The following is a 26,014-nucleotide window of genomic DNA, read 5'->3' on the forward strand; positions in this document are numbered from 1 at the left end:
TCAGATCTAAAAAAATAAAGTTTAATGTTCATGTGCTGTATAACAAAGTAAATATATTAGTGTTTACAAAACAATTGGGTGCATGACAATGCATAACCTAATTATGTTTTTACCAACAACAACAGTGATAAGAACAACTTCTATCGACAACAAACACAGTTTCATCCCACAGTTATAAATGTATAATTCTACTGTATAATACAAAGCCGTTACAAGTTCAACAGAGTGTAAGAACAAAGGTAGGTGTTAGAGAGGAACAGGAACTCACAGGGAGCTAAGGTGGTTCAGATAACCTCCTTTTGTGAAGCTGGTTGGTGGCAGCCTGGGTGCTGATCTGTTTCTGTTGGAGCCAACTTGTGGTTGCTTTACCTTATTTAGAGATTGCTATTTTGAATACAGAAACAGTCATGTACAGAATTAGGTAGAATTAGGTAAACATTTCTGAATAAATCATACTGCCAAAATATTTCCATGACGTAGGGGGTATCTATTGAAGCATTCAAATGACTTAATAATACGGTGTTCAAAATGGCCATTAAATAACAATCCCCACTTAGGTAAATGAACAAAGATTTGCATGCTAAAAATGATTTGTGTTCTGAACAAAAATACATCCATCTAATAGATTATAAAAATGTATATTTTATCCTCACATTTTGGTTCTTCACTAAATATAAAAATTCACGTTTTTTTTTTTACTCCATGGTGTTGCAATGATCAACCCGACAGTTGTTCAGGGCTTATCCTGGTTATTGTGTATGTGTCAGTATGCTTTGGATAGCCTCCCCTGACCAAAAGCTAACCACACCATCGTAGGCATTGTTATCGAATACTGTACTCTAAAAACATGAAACACAATAAGTGGTAAATCATACAATTTCTATTTTTAGTGAATTCTCCCTTTAACTATTGCATGAGAATAGAGAACACAATCTATCAGTGTAACTGAAAGAAGAGGTAATCATTTTAAACATCAATACAATTAGTGAGACAGCTGAACTGGTACGTGACTAAAATATGAATTTGAGAGGGAAACCTGAAAAATGACTTCATATGATGGTGGCTCTAAAATTGCCTGATCTAAAGTGACATTAATAGAGGACCCCAGTACCCCAGAAATGCATGTCATTGACTACATTACTCAAACGTTGCTATACAAACATGTACAGCACATCATTCATGGGAGACTATCAGAAATGTGAAAAATACTTGACGGAAATTTTAAAAACATACGATGCATTTTAGAATCAAACAATAGTGCATATCTGTTACAGTCATCTTGAGGATGGGTGTGGGCCGGGGTTACCTAGGACTATGGCTAACGCTAGTCAACAAGAAATAAAACAACTGTACAGTGAACAAGATCCCCAAAACTGGGACAACTAGACATTTGCACTGGGTTCCTAAACAACAGCTAGTCGGTATTGCTCTACTAACATACAATTGGTATTGTACTAATCAAATTGAGAAGGTGCGATGGTAAACCCTGCTTTCAAATTCAGTTATTACTGTTTTATGGTTCACACTATTTTAAATTCCCTCCATTTAGTAAAATCGACAAGGTCAACGTCTCCATTTGAAAATATGGCGGCTAAGACCACTTGTGCTTATTATTGATGGCTATAATACACACCCAACGTTATCACATAAAGTTGTCGTCCCATATACAGTGCATTTGGAAAGTATTCAGACCCTTTGACTTTTCTACATTTTGTTACATTACAGCCTTATTCTAAAATTGATGAAATTGTTTATTTTTTTTTCTGATCAATCTACACACAATATCCCATAATGACAAAGCAAAAACAGGCTGTTTTTTTTTGGTGCAAATTTCAAAAAAGAAAATAACTGAAATGTCACATTTACATAAGTATTCAGACCCTTTACTCAGTACTTTGTTCAAGCAGCTTTAGCGGTGATTACAGCCTTGAGTCTTCTTGGGTATGACTCTACAAGCTTGGCACACCTGTATTTGGGGAGTTTCTCCCATTCTTCTCTGCAGATCCTTTCAAGCTCTGTCAGATTGGATGGGGAGCGTCGCTGCACAGCTATTTTCAAGTCTCCCCATAGATGTTCGATCGGGTTCAAGGCCGGACTCTGGCTGGGCCATTCAAGGACATTCAGAGACTTGTCCCGAAGCCAACCCTGCGTTGTCTTGGCTGTATGCATAGGGTCGTTGTCCTGTTGGAAGGTGAACCTTCGCCCCAGTCTGAGGTCCTGAGCGCTCTTGAGCAGGTTCTTTCGACCTCATGGCTCTGACATGCACTGTCAACTGTGGGACCTTATATAGACATGTGTGTGCCTTTCCAAATCATGTCCAATCAATTCAATTTACCACAGGTGGACTCCAATCAAGTTGTAGAAACATCTCAAGGAGGATCGCTGGAAAAAGGATGCATCTGAGTTCAATTTTGAGTCTCACAGCAAAGGGTCTGAATACCTATGTAACTAAGCTTTTTCTGTTTTGCTTTTTCATATACAATGGCAAACATTTCTAAAAACCTGTTTTCACTTTGTCATTACGGGGTATAGTGTGTAGATTGATGAGGGACATTTTCTTACTTAATCCATTTTAGAATAAGGCTGCAATGTAACAAAATGTGGAAAAAGTCAAGGGGTCTGAATACTTCCCGAATGACCTGCACACCCTATTGTTAGTGCTTTGATCAAATCGGACCACATTGTCAAATTAAATAAGACTTTTCTGAGCCAAATCCTGGTTGACTCGAAGTGAAAGGGAATACTACCAGGATATTCTGGTGTTGTCCTCATACACTCTTAACAAACCAGAGCTAAACCTGTCCTCGTAACAACTGGGACATCCATCTTCCCAATCTGGACATAACTGATATCCTATAGTCCACCAGAAATATGTTTCCTTATTATACACAGCACATATTTAAATAACATTAATGACAAACGCTTTTCAGAGTCAGAATTATGTATGTACAAAAACGACATCTACAGACCACTCGCCATCAGTCTTGATAGTAAGAAAGGAGAGAGGGGTGGGGGAATCAGCACAGTCAGTGAAAACACAAAAAACTGGGCTTCTACAAGGAAAGAAATAAAGGCTCTCTAGGTGCTTTGGCAAAAAATAAACAAAAAGTAAAATCCCTTTACTTGAGGCAACATTGGTTGTTAAGGCTCTACTGCAGCTGTGCTTTTTTAGTATTGACCGACGACGACTATGTTATGAGAGAGGGATGAGGAAGGAGGAGGAGTAGGAGGAGAAGAGGTGCTATCTGGAATCCTCTGGCTCTGATTTGATGGTCTTCTTGTCAGAAAGGTTGAGAGCCCCTTGAGAGAAGTCGGCCCCGTTCCCATTTTCTGGAATGAGAAAGAGAAAACAAATAGGAGGAGTTGGATTATTATCAGATGATTCAGCATGAGTGAACTATGACAGAGAATTAACCAGCTGATTCAGTGTCAAATGATTCAGAATGAAGGTTAAATGTGATGGAATCTTTGAGCTGATTCCATATCAAATGATTCATTGTGAATTAACTACAATAGAGAATCTCTAGGTGCAGACCTGTGGCCAAAGTTTTGCCCTCGACATTGCCATGGTGACTCGTCGCCGGGGTCTTTCCCTCCCCATTGCTGTGATGCCTCTTCAGCTCATTGGCTAGCTGTTTCCCCAGGGGTATGTCTCCATCTGACCTTTGACCCGCCACACGCAGGTTCAGTGGCCTCTCCCCTGCAGGAACACACAGCTAGGTAAGGCCAAACATTTTATAAAAACAGAATGACAATACAGTACTTATCTATTCCATTTTATTCTAACACTCAATTCAACTCATAAAAAGCCATTAAAACAGCGTTATTCAAAATAATGATTTGTGTCTGTTCTGTAGAAAATACCATTATCTATGTCTCGCTCTGTAATGAATAGAGGCTGTTAAATGAAAGAGCGGTGTGTGTACTGTGTATAAAATAAAAAGGTGTTAGTCACGCCACATTGCTGTCAATGCTGTCAATGAAGACCCATTAGATCAGCCAGAGGTAGAGCACAAAGGAAGATAACTCATGCTGTGTACGTGTGTGTGTGTGCGTGTGTGTATGTGTGTGTATGAGCCATCCTCGCTTCATCAGCCTCCACTGGTGTGAGTGTGTGCCTGTGTGTGCCTATGCCTGTGTTTCAGTGTGTATGTCTGTGCGTGTGTTTCAGTGTGTATGTCTGTGCGTGTGAGTGTGCATGAAGGGAAAGAGAATAAGCAGTATTAATACGGCAGTGTCATGCTGTTGACTGTGTGAGGTTGTGGGTGTGAAAGGTGTCACCCTCTATCCTCTGTGTTCACCACGCACTCTTAAGAGGGCTTCAGATCAATACAATATCAGCCTATGGTACTCAAAGCAAGCTTAAAGCAACTCATAGCATTTATGGTTATGTAAGTACATTTTTCCCTATCTGAGAACTATACACACACGTGGATTCTTCCTGAAACTCCCCAAAATCTCCACAAACAGCTAACAAATGAATGGAAGAAATGAACATTTGCCTGAGAAACGAAACATAAAGGCAAAATATTTAACCAGCACAAAAATAATTGTGTCGGATGGTGGTACGCTTAACCAATGTTAACTTTTATGCATTTTCCTTTCCTAAATGTCATTGAAACTACACCTAAACTGAACCTTAACCTAACCCTTGTTCCTAAACTTAACTTCAACACTTGATTACACTGAACAAAAATATAAACGCAACATGCAACAATTTCAAAGACTTTACTGAGTTACAGTTCATATTTGGTATTGGTATTGTGGCAGCCGGCAGGGAGAGGTGAGGGGAGTGGTAATTGAGGAGAGAGATCTTGCAGGTAGCTGGATCCACCCACCAAGCCTAATATGGACTTCCTGCCCCAACGAGGAAAGGCTGTGGGTCATTAAGCCAGGGAGCGCTTGGGGATAAAGGATGAAGCAGCCTGCACAAAGGGGCAGAGGTGAGAGACAAGAGAGGTATGAAGAGCGAGAGAAATGAGATCAAAACCTGTGTGATTGCCCATTGTGACCTGGACCGTTGGACTACCCCCACCCCTCCTGCTGTGTACCGGACCAGGTTAGATGAGGACCCGAGTGTGAGGATTACCCCTGGAGCACGGAATGGACAAAGAGAACGGCTTGTGGACTGTGAGGTGACTGGTGAATTCCTGCTTCTTTCCCCGTGTACCAAAATCCCTAATAAACTTCCGTTTTGCATTCGATTTGTGCTACTGGTACCGGTTTTGTTATTGAGCCTGGTGACGTGGAAACCCCACACCCTTGATCTTGCTACAGTATTTGCTGCGAAAGCAGCAGCTACTCTTCCTGGGGTCCACACAACATGAAACATGACAACACAGAACATTAATAGACAAGAACAGCTCAAGGCTAGAACTACAGACATTTGAAAATGGCACACGTAGCCTACATATCAATAGATACACCCAAACTATCTAGGTCAAATCTACATGGCTGGTGAGTATGCAGGCCATGGAAGAACTGGGACATTTTGAGCTTCCAGGAATTGTGTACAGATCCTTGCGACATGAACCCGTGCATTATCATGCTGTAACATGAGGTGATGGCGGCAGATGAATGGCACGACAACGGGCCTCAGGATCTTGTCACGGTATCGCTGCGCATTCAAATTGCCATCAATAAAATACAATTGTGCTCGTTGAATGTAGCTTATGCCTGCTCATTCCATAACCCCACCACCACCATGGGGCACTGTTGACATCAGTAAACCGCTCTCTCACACAACGCCATATACGCTGTCTGACAACTGTTCAAACCGGGATTCATCCATGAAGAGCACACTTCGCCAGCGGCTATCGAAGGTGAGCATTTGCCCACTGAAGTCTGTTACAATGCCGAATTGCAGTCAGGTCAAGACCCTGGTGAGGATGACAAGCACGCAGATGAGCTTCCCTGAAACGGTTTCTGACAGTTTGTGCAGAAATTCTTCGGTTGTGCAAAACCACAGTTTAATCAGCTGTCCGGGTGGCTGGTCTCAGACGATCCCGCAGGTGTGGAGGCCGGATGTTGAGATCCTGGGCTGGCGTTGTTACACGTGGTCTGCGGTTGTGAGGCCGGATGGACGTACTGCCAAATTCTCCAAAACAACGGCTTATGGTAGAGAAATTAACCATAAATTCTTTGGCAACAGTTCTGGTGGACATTCCTGCATTCCAATTGCATCTGTTGCATTATGTTGTGTGACAAAACTGCACATTTTAGAGTGGCCTGTCAGTGTCCCCGCCACAAGGGTCACCGGTGGAAAGATCATGCTGTTTAATCAACTTCTTGATATGCCACACCTGTCAGGTGGATGGATTGTCTTGGCAAAGGAGAAATGCTCACTAACAGGGATGTAAACAAATTTGTGCAAAACATTTGAGAGAAATAAGCTTTTTGTGTGTATGGAAAATTTCTGGGATCTTTTATTTCAGCGCATGAAACATGGGACCAACACTTTCACTTTACATGTTGCATTTATATTTTTGTTCAGTATAATTTCAACCCCTATGGCTAAACTTATGTTTTCGTTCTGCCGGTGTAATATACACTTCCAAACATAGAGTTGAAGTCGGAGGTTTACATACACTTAGGTTGGAGTCATTAAAACTTGTTTTTCAACCACTCCACAAATTTCTTGTTAACAAACTAGTTTTGGCAAGTCGGTTAGGACAGTTACTTTGTGCATGACACAAGTCATTTTTACAACAATTGTTTACAGACAGATTATTTCACTTATCATTCACTGTATTACAATTCCAGTGGGTCTGAAGTTTACATACACTTAGTTGACTGTGCCTTAAAACAACTTGGAAAATTACAGAAAATGATGTGATGGCTTTAGAAGCTTCTGATAGGCTAATTGACATCATTTGAGTCAATTGGAGGTGTACCTGTGGATATATTTCAAGGCCTTCCTTCAAACTCAGTGGGAAAATGGGAAAATCAAAAGAAATCAGCCAAGAACTCAGGAAAAAAATTGTAGACCTCCACAAGTCTGGTTCATCCTTGGGAGCAATTTTCAAACGCCTGAAGGTACCACATTCATCTGTACAAACAATAGTATAAATACCATGGGACCACGCAGCCATCATACTGCTCAGGAAGGAGACGTGTTCTGTCTCCTACAGATTAACGTACTTTGGTGCAAAATCAATCCCAGAACAACAGCAAAGGACCTTGTGAAGATGCTGGAGGAAACGGGTACAAAAGTATCTATATCCACAGTAAAACTAGTCCTATATAGACATAACCTGAAAGGCTGCTCTGCAAGGAAGAAGCCACTGCTCCAAAACCGCCAAAAAAAAGCCAGACTACGGTTTGCAACTAACTGCACATGGGGACAAAGATCATACTTTTTGGAGAAATGTCCTCTGGTCTGATGAAACAAATATAGAACTGTTTGGCCATAATGACCATCATTATGTTTGGGGGGAAAAGGGGGAGGCTTGCAAGCCGAAGAACACCATCCCAACCGTGAAGCACGGGGGTGGCAGCGTCATGTTGTGGGGGTGCTTTGCTGCAGAAGGGACTGGTGCACTTCACAAAAAGATGGCATCATGAGGAGGAAAATTATGTGGATATATTGAAGCAACATCTCAAGACATCAGTAAGGAAGTTAAAGCTTGGTCGCAAATGGGTCTTCCAAATGGACAATGACCCCAAGCATTCTTCCAAATTTGTGGCAAAATGGCTCAAGGACAACAAAGGCAAGGTATTGGAGTGGCCATCACAAAGCCCTGATCTGAATCCTATAGAAAATTTGTGGGCAGAACTGAAAAAGCGTGTGCGAGCAAGGAGGCCTACAAACCTGACTCAGCTCTGTCAGGAGGAATGGGCCAAAATTCACCCAACTTATTGTGGGAAGCTTGTGGAAGGCTACCCGAAACATTTGACCTAAGTTAAACAATTTAAAGGCAATGCTACCAAATACTAATTGAGTGTATGTAAACTTCTGACCCACTGGGAATGTGATGAAAGAAATAAAAGCTGAAATAAATCATTCTCTCTACTATTATTCTGACATTTCACATTCTTAAAATAAAGTGGTGATCCTAACTAACCTAAGACAGGGAATTTTTACTAGGTTTAAATGTCAGGAATTGTGTAAAACTGAGTTTAAATTTATTTGGCTAAGGTGTATGTAAACCTCCGACTTCAACTGTAAATGTCTAATGTCTGACCTGGTTGTAGACTGGTGTTATCAGTGGAGCCTCCGTTGGTATGGTGGCGGTGCTCTGGGTCTGTGCTGTGTCTGAATTTGAAGCCCCCCATAGGAACCCTCCACTCCAGGGTCTGAAGTCTGTCCTGGGCCTTGGCCTCGTGGAGGATCTCCATCTGCCTGGCCAGCAGATGCTCCAGCTGCAGCTACAACACACACACAAAGATGCATATAATCAGTTAAAGATAAATGTCTAATGTTACACACACATCCACACACATTAGAAAACACATAACACACAAACAACTGAGCCTGAAGTTCTATCAAAGACCATCTAAAAGGGCAGCACAATCTTAAATTCCTTCTCTAGTCTAGATACTCGTTGTTTACATGTATCTTTTGGGGTGGTAGGTAGCCTAGTGGTTAGAGCGTTGGGACAGTAACCAAAATGTTGCTTGATTGAATCCCTGAGCTGATAAGGTACAAATCTGTCGTTCTGCCCCTGAACAAGGCAGTTAACCCACTGTTCCCCGGTAGGCCATCATTGTAAATAAGAATTTGTTCTTAACTGACTTGCCTAGTTAAATAAAAAATCTGTCAGCCATTTCCTGCATCTACACTGTCTTGTCTGTTTCTCCAAAACAACAGAAAATAAGCCTGCAATTTGAAGAGGGATAATTAGGTGGGTATTGGTGATGATGTCATAACAGACAAAGAGGGCATGGACGTGCTACTGCTTTACTTATTCCGTTTTTTCCTCAATTAGAAATGAGAAACGAGGATCCAAACTGTATTATAAAACAAAATAGCTTGTCAATAACTCTGCTGATTATATGCAGTGGTGAATCTTCGCTTTCTCACATTTCTTCTAATTGGTATTACCCAGCCTATGCACCACCAGCAGATTGAACGTCAACTAGCCAGTCAGTCAGTCTGTCAGTCAGACAGCAAGCCATACAGTCGGTCAGCCAGTCTTTATGTCTGTTTGTCCGTCAGTCTGTCCAGCCATCCCTCAGACAGTCAGTCAGTGTAGTCACCTGGATGTTGCGTCCTGTGGTCTCCTCTCCTTTAGACTTGGCTGTGGCCAGCTGCTCCCTCAGGGTCTCTTGTCTCATGTGGATGGCCTGCAGGGCCTCCTGGAGGTCAAAGAAGCCCTCCTGATACGAGAGAGAGAGAGAGAGAGAGAGAGAGAGAGAGAGAGAGAGAGAGAGAGAGAGAGAGAGAGAGAGAGAGAGAGAGAGAGAGAGAGAGGAGAGAGAGAGAGAGAGAGAGAGAGAGACCACTATCAGACCATGGTCCCATTCAGATTTTCTCTCCTTTTATACTCCACTCATGATGCCGTCTAGCTGAAATAATGTCACCCAGTCTCACCAGAGGATGCTTGTCACACTTATCTCCTGTGAAAAATAACTGTTATATTTTCAGCATGTCTACCCTTAGATCTGTTTATGGGATTCTGAAGCTGAAATTGTAGTCTGAATAAGGAGACATTGGGTTGCCAGATTGGGTTGGGTTGAGAGGGCTGTCCGTCCTCTCTGTACAGGGTTTGTGGAGGATGTAGGGGGAAGGTTAACACATGTCTACAAGTGACGTAAATCTGAGCTCATCCTACCGCCACACCTTATGATTTATCACGCCTTCAAAGCACCCACAAAAGGTGTGGAGTCAGAGTGTGTGTATGTGAAAGAGAGGGAGAGACAGATCGACAAAGAGCATATGAGTATCGTGTGTGCGGACAACCCAACTGCGAAAGTGCATGGGGGTGGGTGGTTCCGAGCGCGCCCATGCGGTGATGTCATGTAAACCTCAGGACTATGGGTAGGCGTGACTGAGCTCATTTGGGCTTTTGTGTTGTCAATGTGGGCGTGTGGCTGGCTCTTAATGGGAGGGTGGCAGTAGTGTGTGTGTGTGTGTGTGTGTGTGTGTGTGTGTGTGTGTGTGTGTGTGTGTGTGTGTGTGTGTGTGTGTGTGTGTGTGTGTGTGTGTGTGTGTGTGTGTGTGTGTGTGTTTGAGATGGGGGTAGGGCAGAAGAGTGGGTGGGGATTCATTTTCTAACTCTCCATGGTTAACTCCAGTTAAGTCCTTTGTGGAGATAAATATGTAAAACTTCATCTCAAGGACACACAGTAACATGTAGTTAAAAGAAAACAACCAGGTTGTGAGAATAATTCGCCTTTAGTAAGAGAAAAGTGCCACAAAAAACTGAAAAGGTGTGTCATACAGCAGGAAAATAATCCTGCAACAGGAAATGTTTTATAATATAATATAATGTGGATTATAATTAATTTATTAGGGCATTTTAATATGGAAATTTCAAACTTTAGAAGCCTTTTTAACCTTGAATACACTATACGTTTACATTGCCTGCTGTGCAGGAATATTTGCAGAAACAAAAGAGTGATCAAATTAAGATCCTACATCTGTAGCAAATATCTTCAGCAGTCTCCAAAATATTCCAGAAAATATATTTTCGATGAAAACAATCCACTTCCACCCATTCATTCATTCAAACAAATAACTGTATATGCTCTACCATTGTCTGGTATGTGACTGCCCCGGAGGACTGAGAAACAGGGGGGAAGGTGATGGGGGGCGTGGGCCTGCTAGCTAGTCTCACCCTGGCCCACCCCTGGTCTGTGGAGGCGTAGGGGAAGCTCACTCACATCAGAGATTTGGACCGTCATCAAACATACCACTGGAGAGAGATGAATGGACAGCTGCCATAAGCTCAGCTCACAACAGTTCCCTACACAAAGACACTCTTTACTTAACAACTCAAAACAACTCAGAGGAGTTTCTGGGGGAACTCTTTACTCAACACCTGCACTACACTATGAGGAACGGAACTAAAGAAGCATTGACACACTGACAGACAAAGCCCTCTACTACACGGTATCCAACGCACTTCAAAAGACAAGGAGTGGACGCAGCGAGGTGTGTCAGTCAATCTCTCACTGTGGGTCCTCAGGGCGTTACGTAAGGCGTGGAGGAGGAGGTGACCTGATTCGACAGAGGAAGTTTTTATTCCGGTGAACTTTGATCTTTCCCCTACATTATGACACCCAGTAGTCTTGAGGGACACGCCCCCTGTCCGCCGAGCCCCATATACACGGCCAAGCTGGCTGACAGGCAGCTATGCAAACAAAAGGCACTGGACACACCCATCCAGAACCATGCACTATCGGTCTGTGGGAATCCGGGATTGTTAAGGGATTTACCCTTTCGAATCTAAAAGCACACAGGTGTTAGGAAACTGGGGATATAGGAGTGAGCTTTAACTTATATAAAGTCAAACTCTGTGGAAAGCTCCGTGGTCATTGGATCATGCGGTGAGAAAGAGATGGGCTCACCTCTGTTTTAATCCTCTTGGGAGAAATCTCATCTCTATCACCACATCGGGACCTACAGGAGAGAAAGAGATAGCGAGAGAGAGAGAGACAAACAGGGAGAGAGAGAAAGAGAGAGAGAGGGCGAGAGACAGAGAGAGAGAGAACAAGACAGAGGGAGAGAGAGAGAGAGAGAGAACAAGACAGAGGTAGAGACAAAGGGAGAGAGAGAGAGAGAGAGAGAGAGAGAGAGAGAGAGAGAGAGAGAGAGAGAGAGAGAGAGAGAGAGAGAGAGAATTCACAAGATGAACATTTCAAAGGGCATAACCTCTTAATAGTGTACAGGATAACCGTTTCTTGATCTGTAATGCCTCAAGAAAATCATTTTAAATATGGAAACTCCTGTAAAACATTGTCAAATGTTTATTCATTTCCCTTTAACCTCTGGTGCAACACCAATGATCCATCTGATCATGTATCAACATTCCTCTCTCTTGAAAAACATACTAAGCTTAAATTAACCCATTTCAAACAAAGTTCTTTAGGACAACAACTTATATTTCAAAGCAGTACACAGATTGCAATATACAAACATGCCCATTTCTTAGGCTTGGCCTACTTCACAAAAGCAACCACATTAAGGTTACGTCAAGTACGCCAAAGGGAGGTTGGAAGTGGGGACAACGTCTGTCGTGTGTAAAGAATGATTTATGAATCAACATGCAACATCATCATTACAAGAACAAGTGAGAGAGACACGTGGCGCTGGGTGGAATTTTCCATCTTTGTGGTTGCCAGCCAGGAAGCACCTGCATGTCAGATTAAACCTGTCATCTAGAAGCAGTGAGAGGTTAGTAGCAAGCACATACACACACACACAGAAATACATACGCAAACACACTTCCCCTCTGGCAACTAGGAGGATGGAGCACCATATCTGATACTCAATAAATCGGGTGACATTTTTTACTTCAACTTTGTTCATCAACCATTCATGAGAAGGCATTCACCCAGTCACATTAAAGTATTACCATTCATCCTCAAGATGTGCGTGCGTGCGTGTGTGTGTGTGTGTGTGTGTGTGTGTGTGTGTGTGTGTGTGTGTGTGTGTGTGTGTGTGTGTGTGTGTGTGTGTGTGTGTGTGTGTGTGTGTGTGTGTGGTAGCTGTTCTCACTTGCTGGTCCTGTAGGTGTATTTGTAGGTGACCTCCCGGGAGACCTGTCTAGCCAGACCAAACAGCTCATCTCTCCTGGTCAGCAGGGACACCTCCTTCATACACAACTGAGCTGCTGCCTCATTCACTGTCAGCTAGACACACAGAGAGAGAGAGAGAGAGAGAGAGAGAGAGAGAGAGAGAGAGAGAGAGAGAGAGAGAGAGAGAGAGAGAGAGAGAGAGAGAGAGAAGAGAGAAGAGGGGAAGAGGGAAGAGAAGGAGAAGGAAGAGGAGAGGAGGGAGAGAAGAAGAGAGTGGAGGTACAGGGATACGGTCATATGCAGTTATAAAGCAGGTTTTCTCAATCGCTTGAAAGCATGTGGTCAAAAGTATCTAAAGCAGAATAGCAACGAACAAACATCTGAAAATGGTCTACTCCTTGCACAGCGATAGCCATAAACACACACCCTCTTTCCCCTCTACCTCGTGCAGCGTAAGGTGCTTGCCGTCCTTCCTCTTGGAGTCGAAGCGTCCGTAGATGGCGCTGTACTTGCGTATCTCCTCCGCCCTCCTCGGGTCGTCCTCGTCCATGTCCAGGATGTGGCAGATCATCTTGGCCAGCTTCTTGTTGCCCCTCAGCCCCTCCTTCACGTCGGCCGGGTCGCTCCGGGGCAGCGCCTGGGCCAGCCGCTCCACACACTCCACCACCGACCTCAACGCTGCGGCATCTAGTACCTCCTCGCCGCGGGGGGACGAGGGGGAAGCCAGACCCAGGGTCAACTCCGCTGGGGACAGGCTGCGCTCGCTCTCCGGTCCCCCTCCCCCACCGTGGGAGGACAAGGAGGCCCAGAAGCGGGGCTCGCTGCCCCTCTGCAGTGGAGACCCTGAGGCCGAACCCCCTCCTCCCTCGCCCCCCACCACTGACGCCGACGCCTCGCTTCTCCTGGGCTCCCCCACACACGCCGACGCCTGAAGTTTGGGCACTTTGACATGTGTGCTAGCGTTAGCATTACCGTTAGCTTCTAGCTTGTAGACAGGGATGCTGCAGACAGGGAGAGAGGCCAGGGGCTGGTTGAACAGGGCCGGGTTGGTGACCCAGTCTCGCAGGGCCTTCTGTAGCCTCCTTACATGCAGGGGCTTGCTGGCCATGCCCACCAGGGCCATGATCTCCAGGAACTCCTCCTCGGCCGCCTCACACAGCTGCTGCACGTCGTCGCCGCCCTGCTGGATGAAGGCCTCGTAGTAGGACAGCAGGTTGGCCCTCTGGAGGATCCTGTAGAGCTGGAGCTCCCCCAGGGTCCTGGGCAACGCCGCCGCCATCCCTGACCGAAACACACAGGCAAATCAACCTCCAGAGAAACAAAGCACAGCTCAGATCGGAAACCTTGAACAATAAATAAATCATAAATAATCTATGAATATTCCACCAAAGCAAAAATATAAAAAACACATACTACTACAGCCTAACCAATAAGTACTGTAGATTAGCCTTCCCGGGTGTGAGGTATAAAGTAGTGGAGCTAGATTAGCAGAATAAAGAGTGTGAAGCTGTGATAATGGTGCATTATTAGTCAGACAGGCAGATCTGAACACAGTTTAAGGAGAGACCAGCCTGCCACACTCCTGGAGACGAGGGAGAGTCACATACCAGACGCCACCTCTGCAGCACACGTAGGTGGTCTCTCTCTCTCTCTCTCAGCATGGAGTCAACCACTGTGCGTGTGTGTGTGCATTCTTCCCCCACTCCCAGTATAGTTTATAGCTACCTAACACAGCCAGTGAGGGGAGTGAAATGGAGCAAAGGTGACAGCGGGATACAGGGCAGGTTGCTGGCTAGCACAGAGGCCCATTTAGATTTGACTCACCCTCCACTTAAGCTATGCCCTCCATGCACGCACGCACGCACGCACGCACACACGCACACACACACACACACACACACACACACACACACACACACACACACACACACACACACACACACACACACACACACACACACACACACATACACACACACATACACACACACACTTCTGCCTATCCCGATGTGCAGTTCTAATTAGCTCTATCCCTTGGACCAGCCATATAATGTTTGTTTGGCGGCTATATTATTGCTAGTTACATCCAGTAGCCAGTGTTTTTCCCCTCATCAACTGATCATGACTGTGACACTGAGTCCCAGTACTTAATGGAGTCTGTTGATAACTCGATTACAAAAGTGGACACCCACTGGGCACAGACATCAGTTCACCATCTAGTATTGATTTACATTTGGTTGAGTTGTCAACTAATGTGAAATCAACAACAAAATGTCCCCATGCCATTGGATGTAGTTTAAAATTTGGGTGAGAAAAATATCAAATTCCCTTCAGTTGATTTACTTTTTGCAAATCCAATCAGTTTTCCACGTTGATTCAACATCATCACGTTGATTTTTTTCGGGTGAAATTATGTGGAAACAACACTGATTCAACCAGTTTTGCCCAGTGGGCAGGATGTGAAGGCTAGAGGATGAGTGCAGCACAAACGTAACGTCAGCATCTCACCTGGCTGCAGACAGTCTGTTTTCCAAACACATCTACTCTCTTCCCACTCTGTATCTCTTCTTCTCCCTGTCTGCGAGTCAGCCTTATGCAGACAAACACGTGCCGAAAGGGGCTTCCTTTTTACCCCTTTTCCCCCTGATGGAGCATGCCTCACACCTACCCACACCACACACACCTTAACCGAGCACACTACGGAACAAAGACACACAAGATAGACGCTGTTGTTTACAATAACATAATTTTTTTTTCTGTCTTTCCTTAGAAGCTGAATTTGAAACAGAACACTGAAACGGGCACAGGTGAACAGTCACTTGTTTCATGTGGACTAGATGTTTGTGGACAGTGATAAATGGCTTCTTGTTCACCCTCTCTGGCCCTGCAATAAAGACGAAAGATCAGACCTAACCAATATGCGATGCAATTTACATTTCCAGTTGCGTGGTGGAAGGACAGCTTGCTGTACTGCTATGTGTTCTACTCGACACTTACAGTATAACTGGTGCCTTCGCCATGCTACATAGACGATATGAAATCAATTAATTTGTCTGTTTAGTTATCAACTTTCAAGCCCCATTGTGATATTGTTGATTGAGTCACATGTCCGCCTTAATATCAGAGGTCGAAAGCAGTTGCTCCTCTCCCAAAACCCCTCTAAGCATCCAGTGTTTTGGCTATTCTCAGAAACAGCACATGGCATCGACTACCTCTAACTTTCTCAAAAAAACCACCGTGTTCTGTAAAGAATCATCCGCAGGAGAGAAAAGGTCAATCTGTCAGTGCTGCAGAGACAGTTAGGTCGTGCTGTACTCGAGCTGAATATTTAACACAGAAGCTGGACTTTATAGGGGTGGCTGTTGAAACCCATTTAGGATACACAACCTCATCAGAGCCCTCACCAAACGTGTGATAACATTGGAGGGCTTCTGGCCATTGCCTCTGCACAGCAGTTTCTGGGAAAGTGCTCTCAAATGACATATTAACCTGTTAAACTCTGAGTGGTTGTTTGGGGCCCTGTAGTATGCATGGAAAGGGTACCGGCTGATGGTCAGTGTAAAGCAATGCATTTCCTTCTCCATCCACATGAACTTCTATGCGTCCTCCACATGCTCCATGATCTATCTCACTCGTTTACAATAGGAAAAGTGAATGGGAAGATAAGCGTTAAGTTTCCTCACCTGTCTTGTCTTATTTATTTTTAATTGCTAGGGTCATTTTAAGATGTCAGGCTTCAAAATCAGTTCAGCCATTTTGGCACAGTGACTCACTACCCAAACCAGACACAACTGGTTTCAAGAGGCCAAGAGACGTCATGTGAGCTCCTACTGCTTTCTAGTGGACGAACTGGAAATCAGACAGAGGATATATTTACATCAATGGATACAGTAGGTAGCGACTTCAGCTTTCTCCTCATATGTATATGACCATCATTCCTGTAAGAGGAAAAATGAAGCCATGGCACGTTGCACAAGCCCTGCGCTTTTAAAATGGCTGTGTTCCTATGGGAATTTGCGCGCGTTTGGAGCACCATCATTTAGTAAAAGATCTGACAAATGCGTTTTCTTAATAAAAAATATATATTTTTGGAAAAGTAATTGGTGACATATTTTATTTCAAACATAGACTTTCAAATCTCATAGATCCACCTCTTCTGCACCTCCTGAGTCGTGCAATATTAGTCATGGAATTAAAATACACTAAATAAAGCCTATCTAGAAATGTACAATCACTTTATAAACATACCCTATATCATCTACTTAATCTGGTTCAGAGACACGAAAATAGTGATTTTCCAAGAAACTGGGTGCCATGCTCATTATCTGTGGACAAATTCTGTCAATGTCTTATGTTCTATTATGAAGCATTTATTAGATGTTCTATCTGGTGTTTGGGTACCCTTACTTCTGACTAGAAAACCTTTAAAATATCCAAATAACTAACAGTAGTATGAATCACGGTCTAAAAAAAAAAGGGTAGTTGTAGACTATGCAAAAAGTAAAACTGAAAATCAGAGGAAAACCCTTTGCCAGAACACTACAAAGGTGACAGTGGTGGGATAATCCCTCAGTTTCTCCCAGGAAATGTGTTCCTCCTATTTGGGGCCCCTGTTAGGTGAGGTTTATGTCTCTGCCAAGATGTCCTAACCTTTATGGCACAGGGGAGGTAAGCTTCTGCACTGGCCCTGTAACTGCAGAGTCATTGGTTCAAGCCCTGCTCTCGCTGTTTGAAATGATCATGTCATCTCAAATTAATTTAAATCTGATGACTATCATCCCTGATATCATGAGAAAGCATGCTTTACAATTGCCTTCCCAGGTTAGCATAACTCACTTCCTTATTGGAAAGCACTGAACCAAGCAGGCCTATGCACCAAAGAAGTTCTCAGTCACGTACTCAATGCCAACTAGGCTTAAAAATCCACCAGGAAAGCATACGTTATTTAAGTAACTGTGGGAAAACGACAGAAGCAAGGGAGGGAGCAAGCAGATGCTTTCTTTACACAGCTGCGGATAGACTCCCACCGCCGCCGTCCCCGCGCCCGGGAATAAACGGGTTTGCGTCTCCCACTCCGTGAGTAAAAAAAATAAATAAACATCCTGTTTCTACTGTCTGCCAGTGTAGCTCAGCGCACAGTGCAAAACTCCACGTTCCGCATATAAAAGTCATACAAAACGTCGTAATGTTGTGCCAACAGAATGAATGAGGCTTAGTTACAGTAGGATGTGCACTCTCTTCATCAATAACATTCATAAATAGGCTATTATAAACAAGTGTCCCTAGCCTATCTCTCTTCTTTATATTATCCGTAATGCTGTCCCATGCCCACACAATTATTTAGGCCATTAAAGTCCAATCTAAAGTTGTCTGTCTTTAGCATAATGTCTAGTCAATCTATGGACGCGTCTTACATTTGCTCCCTGCTAGAAATTGAAAGAAAGCGGCCACCGCGGGCGCGTACCTGCAGAACTCTTCGCACCGCTCATCCAACCTTTCGTTCCTTTCTTGCTCTTCAATTCTCCCCCTCACGGTGAGAAGCCAAACGAGTATGGGTAATAGAAGTTTAGTATAAAGGACCTGCTAAGTGTTGGTTTATCCCTACTCCCCTACTGTTCCGAGTTGGTTGCTCCTCTCTTGCTACATTTCTCTCTCACTCCCACGCGGCTGCGTGACGCAGATCCTGGCGTGGGTGGCTGCGGGGCGTGGAGGCTGCTGCATGGAATACCAAGCATCATGTCACACCAGGCAGCGACCGCGGTAAGCAGGGAAGGGAGGGAGATACTGGCGCGTCACCACACACAGGCTTCAGTTGCTTTTTAAAAAGCCAGTTGTACTGAAAATAGGCCCAGAGGCGTCATGCTCATAGTGGGCACAGGGGCACACGCCGTAAAAATAAAGAAATAAATAAAGTACATTGTTACATTTCTCTCTACACTGTAAAATATTTCCAGGAATTTTTTACAGTAAATTACTGGCACCACAGTAGCCAGTAAGTTACTATACATTTACAGTAAAATACTGGCTGCACAGTAGCCAGTAAATGTATGTAGATTTACAGGACCTTTATTGAAACACAAATTGACAGCATTACACTGTAACACCTGACTAGAGAAACATGCATTATTTCTAGAATGTACAGTGCATTATTGGAAGCACAGTCTTGCAGATGTCTTATGGACAACCTTCACTCTATTATCAAATATTTTTGCAGGCTATTGAAATGTTTTCCATTGCCACCTTTCACTTATCTTTCTCAGTCCCACGGTATTTTTATTTATTTAACTAGACAGGTCAGTTAAGAACAAATTCTTATTTACAATGACAGCATAGGAACAGTAGGTTAACTGCCTTGTTCAGGGGCAGAACTACAGATTTTTACCTTGTCAGCTTGGGGATTCAATCTAGCAACCTTTCGGTTACTGGCCCAACGCTCTAACCACTAGGCTACCTAGAATAGTAACAACAGCAAAATAACAGCATTCAGAGAACAAATTGTGTTTGGCTACGTATACAGTAGTGCCATCAAGATGCTGACCAAAAAATACAGGGGACACTTACACTAAACTCCAAACCATTCTGATAAATCGACAATGTCCAGTGACAGAGCTCTTTTCACAGAACAAGAGAGAGAGATCTAAGAGAGTAGGAAGGAGAGAGAAATGAGAGAGCGAGAGAGAAGCGGAAGGGAGAAAGAGAGCAATGGGGAGAGGGACTGGTGCTGAGAGGATAGGTAAACGGGAGGGAGACTGAGGGGGATGGATAAAGAGACAGAGAGCCAGGAGAGAGAGATAAAGCTAGAGATGTGGTTTTCTAATACAAAAATAAACTTGCAAGTAGCCCACTTAACTTCAACAACATTCTCAGTAACATAATCTTTTTCCTTGTGATGTGATCTTTTTAATCTAACTTAGTTGAACACAGTGACTGTAAGTCACTTTGAATAAGAGCATCTGCAAAATGACCAAAATGTAAAAATGAACACCTGCCAAGCACATTGCTGGATATTACTCTAATGAGCTCAGTACAGTAAGTGCATTAAACTAAGGTTGATTTAAAACAAAACAGATCACAGTAATATCAAGTAAAACATTTCTGTAATCATTATTGGGAATGTTGTAGTTAATGATACATTGTTCAAGGCATTTGGTATTTTGATGTTTCTTTAACCATCTCTGGCTAGTGCCAATTACGTTACTGTAAATAAATCCATCTCAGACTTTTTTTGTAGAGCGCTCCAACTCTTTCTTACCTGGAATTAGTCCTTTGGGAAGTTTTTCTTCGTAAGCCATTCTCATGATTTTTGTCATTGTTGTTGAGCACCTCTCCTTTCCTTTGTTTGTTGAAGCACCAAGAACCACCTAAACTCTTATGTTACTATAATATTCACAGTAACTTGCCACCAGCTTCCTGCAAGTTAGTGTAACATCAGAGCAACAATACAGTAAAATGTGCCTACTATACTGTAAAGTAAATGCTACTGTAATCATAATGTTGGTATTTTACTGTAATTACATATAATTTGTACAGGCAGGTTGGCTGCTTGGTATATGTAGAGAGCAGCATTTTTATGAATATTCTGTGTTTTATATCACTTACACTTCTAGAGGCCTAAACCATAGCTTCCAAACTGGCCATAATTACAGGGCATGACACTCAACCAGTAAAGATTTAAGAATTACTTCCAATCTCATCTGTCCCTACACACATTCAATTGTTAAGGCACTACTACCAAATATCAGTTCCATTGGTACAGCATTCTCACTAACAGGTACAATAAACTATAGCATCTTTCAAGGCACGCCTCTAAATATATTAATGAGCCAGAGATTATTTCCCCACCAACAACATTTTCCCACAACGCACCATAATTCACAGTACACTGCTCTAAATGTACTGCAAAACAGGTAATTCAGTGCTTTACTGTAAAATCACAGTAGCTAAATGTAAATTATTTGCTGTATATTTCCAGCAATTTATTACAGTGTAGGCCTACTAGCCTCTACTACTAGCCCTAGCCATAGCAATTTTATGAAGTTGGCTTTAGCTAGTGCAGATAGGTTCCCAATATCCTAGCTACCAAGAAGCAATTTCAGGCTGTCAATCATGTTGGAGTAGCTGGCAAGGTTGGTCGACTTAAGAAAAGCAAGCAATAACTAAATGGACTGAATAAGACTCACATTCCTTTATATCTTTTACCCAAATTTTAGCAGAGATGCAGAGAAGCATATTTAGTTGCTAAAAAAATAAAACCAGTCAGGACACAGACACCTCAAGAGGTATGCTTAGACATGCAGACATTTTTTTGTTACATAGAATCAAGCATAATAATTATGTCTCTAAATTGCAGGAAAAAGCTGTTTCACATGCAAAATTCCCCAACCCTTCCAGATGGGGGGCCAAGCTCCCAGTGGTGTAAAGTACTTAAGTAAAAATACTCTAAAGTGCTATTTAAGCATTTTTTGGGGGGTATCTGCACTTTACTTAACTATTTATATTTTTGACTACTTTTACTTCTACTTTCACTACATTCCTTGTGAAAATATTGTACTTTTTACTCCATACATTTTCCTTGACACCCAAAGAGTACTTGTTACATTTTGAACGCTTAGCAGGACAGGAAAATGGTCCAATTCACACACTGAACAACAGAACAGCCCTGGTCTATGTCCCTACTGCCTCTGATCTGGCAGACTCACTAAACACACATGCTTCATTGTAAATAATGTCTGAATGTTGGATGTGTGCATCTGGCTATCCGTAAATGAAAAAAAACAAGAAAATGTTGCCTTCTGGTTGCTTAATATAAGCAATATGAAATTATTATCTACTTTTACTTTTACTTTTGATACTTAAGTATATTTTAGTAATTACATTTACTTTTGAATACTTAAGTATATTTTAAAGCAAATACTTTTAGACTTTTACTTAAGTAGAATTTTACTGGGTGACTTTTACTTTTACATTGAGTCATTTTCTATTAAGGGATATTTACTTTTACTCAAGTATGACAATTGGTTACTTTTCCCACCACTGCTAGCCCCCCTTGGAACCACCCCGCAGCCATCCTCACATATTTTGTGCCCCCTCAGATTTTTGGGGTACATGACGTCCCTGAATAAGCCTAAACCCCACTGGCTAGTAGGCTATTCTGTACTGTATATTGTCTTGTGGACAACCTTCACTCTATTTATTACATATTTTTGCAGGCTAATTCAAGTGTTTTCCATTGCCACCTTTCACTTATTTTTCTCAATCCCACTGTAATAGAATAGTAACAACAGCAAAACAACAGCATTCAGAGAACAAATTGTGTTTGGCTACGTATACAGTAGTGCCATCAAGATGCTGACAAAAAATACAGGGGACACTTACACTAAACTCCAAACCATTCTGCTAAATCAACAATGTCCAGTGACAGAGCTCTTTTCACAGAACGAGAGAGAGAGAGATCTAAGAGAGATGGAAGGAGAGATAAATGAGAGCGAGAGAGAGGAGAGGGAGGGAGGGAGGGAGGGAGGGAGGGAGGGAGGGAGGGAGGGAGGGAGGGAGGGAGGGAGAAAGAAAGAAAGAAAGAAAGAAAGAAAGAAAGAAAGAAAGAAAGAAAGAAAGAAAGAAAGAAAGAAAGAAAGAAAGAAAGAAAGAAAGAAAGAAAGAAAGAAAGAAAGAAAGAAAGAAAGAAAGAAAGAAAGAAAGAAAGAAAGAAAGAAAGAAAGAAAGAAAGAAAGAAAGGGAGAGGGACTGGTGCTGATAGGTGAACAGGAGGGAGACTGAGGGGGAGATGGATAAAGAGAGAGAGACAGAGAGATAGGAGAAAGAGATAAAGGTAGAGAGGTGGAGGGAGAGAAAGTGCAGGGGAGAGGGACTAGTGCTGGGGGACTGAGAGGAGGAAGAGAGATGAACTACAGGAGGGAGATGGAGAAAGAGTGACAGAGCGAGAGGTCCCACATGCAGCAGAGACTACAGACTACTCTTTGAGGATATTTACACTCCCACGCTGAGTGATTCAGTTGGCAGGCAGGCAGGCAGGCAGGCAGCCTCTCCAACCACACACACACACAGGCCCTGGATCAGCCTCCATCACACATACACACACACTTTACTAGCAGACACCAGGGATGGGCTCCACCTCGCCCTCTCTCTTTTCCCTTCATATCTTTTCTCCTCCTTCTCTTCCTCTCATTCCCTCTCTCTCCCTTCAGTTCTCTTCTTCTCTGTCCCTCTCTTTCTTTCTTTCTCTCTCTCTCTCTCCCTCCCTCCCTCCCTCCCTCCCTCCCTCCCCTCCCTCCCTCCCTCCGTCTCTCTCTCTCCCCTCCTATTTACCTCATGAAACGTTTCCCATGGACAGGAGGCGTTATTTCCGACAAGCACTGATAGTCAGACAGACTCAATGTTGATTGATGATCAAATGGATCCTGTCAGAGGAAACAACATCCATAACCTGTTGCATCACAGTCCATTGATATCAGAATCATCTGTCGGCCATTGGGACGTGTGACATTAGAATATGAGTCTTATTATACAAATACATTCACAAAAAATCTGAATGAAGTAGCCTTGGTTCTATCCGACTTTAGCAGCTAGAGATGAAACATAAACAGGGTTCTCAATGTTCAATTTTACTTAGGAGGGGAAAGAGAGAGAGGGGTGACTAGATGGGGGAAATAGAGACACAGAGAGAGTGATAGCGGGAAGTACATTTAAAACTCTTAATCTTCCTCGGTATCAGAAGCTATTTTTAGGAAGTAGGCCAGCTCCGGCTAACAGCCTAGGGAAGACATGACGGAACTCTTTGTTTCTCTCATCCCTGAAAAAAAAACATGCAGAGCAGAGCTTTGAAACAAAAAAACGCACACACACTGCCAAACGTGTGGCTCTTCTTTCAACAATAGGAAAAACTGGCCAACGGTGAAACAAAATATTGTAAAAAAAAATTCTGGAAGACTTGCACACCATCAGATCTGAGACATAAGTAGCCATTGGGTATGCGGCACTGGCAAGGAGTCCCAATTTTATCGAGACATATTCAGAGAGAGAGAGAGAGAGAGAGAGAGAGAGAGAGAGAGAGAGAGAGAGAGAGAGAGAGAGAGAGAGACAGGGAGAGAGAGAGAGAGAGACAGGGAGAGAGAGAGAGAGAGAAAGAGAGAGAGAGAAAGAGAGCGATAGAGACAGAGCGAGACAGAGGGAGAGAGAGAGACAGAGACAGAGAGAAAGATTACAGTCAAGTATTCCAGATCACAGAGAGTAGGGACTCACTTTAGAAACCTCATCCTTCCTCATCCAGGTTCTTTCTTATTAAATGGTTTATTCATATTTCTGATTCATTTTTAATCCTCCAGTCTTCTCTCTTCATGTAACTCTAAAAATCCTGTTCCTTATTAGATATGAGTTAAAGCAACAGTGGAGCTCATTATGCCACAGTAACAGAATAAAATTAAATGTCATATAATCCACTGGTTGTGGGTGACTCCCTCTCTCTCTCTCTCTCTCTCTCTCTCTCTCTCTCTCTCTCTCTCTCTCTCTCTCTCTCTCTCTATATATATATATATATATATATATATAAAGTGTAACCAATGCATTTACCTACAGTGTGACATTTAGCATTTCCATTCTCTGACACTAGTATGGCAGCCATGATTTTGAACCAGCGACCCTCTAATCTAGACCAGGGGTGGCCAACATTCCTCCTGAGGAGCTATGGGTCTGCAGGCTGGAGTCCTGCTTTAAAAAACCTGATTCTACTAATCATCTAACGGGCCATGATTATCTGAATGATGTGTTTGAGCAGGGCTGACGCAAAAACCTGCAAATTCAGTGTGAATGCTGTCTGCGACGCCACAATCGAGTTCTGATTCTGATTCTCCTCCACCACAGAGTGTAGACCATAATCCACTTTCACATGCGTGCACTGTCTTTTGTATCGTTACAACCGGCGAACAGGAATTCGCATTATTTATGCTTTTAATCTAATTTTCATCCCATTTTCTGCCAATTGGATGAGGGTGTCATCATTTAAGGTTCTCTGTTTTTATTTCCCTTTTCCTCTTTTATCTACACACTGAGCTGTCTTTATTTATTTTCTATTATTTATTTTCTAGTTTAGGCAGTGATCGTCATTAGTCAAAACTCAGTTTTGTTTAAAGACATAATGCCTAGACTTTAGCTCAATGGGCTAACACGGCCTTACGTCTGGCCTGTAATACAGGTTTAGAGGGATGAATTAATAAGGTTGCGTACTTACTGGAGGTATTCCATTAGAAAGTCTTGCCGTAAGGTTTAGGTGAAGTTTGGTCTTGATAAGGGCCTTTCAGTGTTTTGTTGCGGTGAATCAACATGAGAATGAAAGCCATTTCGGTAAATGCATCCACAGCTCATTCAGATGAAACGTAATCAGATGAACAGCAAGAGGAGGCACAGATGAAAGCAGCTAAAATACGCTAAACACAGAAGGCCTATTTCCTCCTTCACTGGAACAATAGACTACCCAGGTATAAGAGGAGAGTGGTGGATGTGAAGCTTGGTGGTGCGTTAGTTGAGGGGGAGACACGTTTGAAATGCAAATTCCCTGTAGTGTAGTGATGTGGGAGTCTTTTACAAACCTATAGTAGAATGACAGTGTTGTAAAGCAACAAGAAGAAGGGTCATTAAGGTAACGTGATAGAAGAACCAAGCCATGGTCTTAATTGGTCTGTATCTATTTCTTCCTGTGTCACTATGATATAAATGACAAGTCTCCTTTTAATCAACTCTAGGTGGAAATTAGGTACCAATTGGGGGAAATTAAGACCTACACACAAGAAAACATTGTTGTCGTAGAATACAATATAAGACTTCAATAAGAACTCAAGGAGTTATTTTAACTTTCTTGTAGGCAGTTGCAGCATGCTCTCATTTTCTCACCTGTGTGAATGTGATAATTGGTGTCTGGAAGGGAAAAATGTCTTCTCTTTACTTCCTGGTTTAGCTGTTAATAAGGATAACGATCAGTTTGGGACGTATTTGCTTCACTTTGATTGTCCTCAATGCCCTACGTGAAAGTCAAAATAGTGTCAATTAACACATTCATATAATATCAAAACCTTTGTAGAGAGAGAGAGAGAGAAACGCACGCACACACACCTAACCCTAATTCTAACCCTAAACCTAACCCCTAAACCTAAAGTAGCCTTTTTAAAAGTGAGGACCTGCAAAATGTCCTCACTTCTCAGATTTTTTGTTGATTTACTATTCTTGTGAGGACTTCTGGTACTCACAAGTATAGTAAAACATGTATGCACACAGCCAGAGCCAGAGGTGATGCCTGGTGCAGTAGAGAGCAGTAACAGCCAGGCTG

At 42.9% G+C, this 26,014-nt stretch overlaps 1 protein-coding gene and 1 long non-coding RNA gene across 2 annotated transcripts in view; one reads left to right on the top strand and one right to left on the bottom strand.

Moving 5' to 3' along the window:
- On the bottom strand, nucleotides 1-18,408 carry LOC106581923 (NGFI-A-binding protein 1). The gene is made up of 8 exons (XM_014164398.3): nucleotides 18,146-18,408; nucleotides 13,124-13,962; nucleotides 12,662-12,795; nucleotides 11,512-11,563; nucleotides 9,199-9,318; nucleotides 8,184-8,367; nucleotides 3,536-3,700; nucleotides 1-3,330 (listed from the first exon to the last, which is right to left on the bottom strand). The coding sequence occupies exons 1-8, from the start codon at nucleotides 18,168-18,170 to the stop codon at nucleotides 3,242-3,244; spliced, it is 1,608 nt and encodes a 535-aa protein (XP_014019873.1). The 5' UTR covers nucleotides 18,171-18,408; the 3' UTR covers nucleotides 1-3,241.
- The window catches only part of LOC106581924 (uncharacterized), a 13,009-nt gene continuing 4,478 nt past the window's right edge, over nucleotides 17,484-26,014 (top strand). The window contains exon 1 of the long non-coding RNA XR_014382013.1: nucleotides 17,484-17,757. This is a non-coding gene — a long non-coding RNA (uncharacterized LOC106581924). The remainder of the gene's footprint in view (nucleotides 17,758-26,014) is intronic.

Source organism: Salmo salar, chromosome 21 (genome assembly GCF_965601325.2).
Source record: "Salmo salar chromosome 21, fSalSal1, whole genome shotgun sequence".
Classification (NCBI taxonomy): domain Eukaryota; kingdom Metazoa; phylum Chordata; class Actinopteri; order Salmoniformes; family Salmonidae; genus Salmo; species Salmo salar.

Bases quoted from the DNA above. Each gene is read 5' to 3' on its own strand.
- LOC106581923 (XM_014164398.3), bottom strand. From the start codon at position 18,170: ATGAGCGGTGCGAAGAGTTCTGCAG. The intron at 11,564-12,661 runs GTGAGAACAGCT...TCTCTCCTGTAG, and splicing joins TACACCTACAGGACCAGCAA to GTCCCGATGTGGTGATAGAG. The intron at 9,319-11,511 runs GTGAGCCCATCT...CTCTCGTATCAG, and splicing joins CCAAGAGGATTAAAACAGAG to GAGGGCTTCTTTGACCTCCA.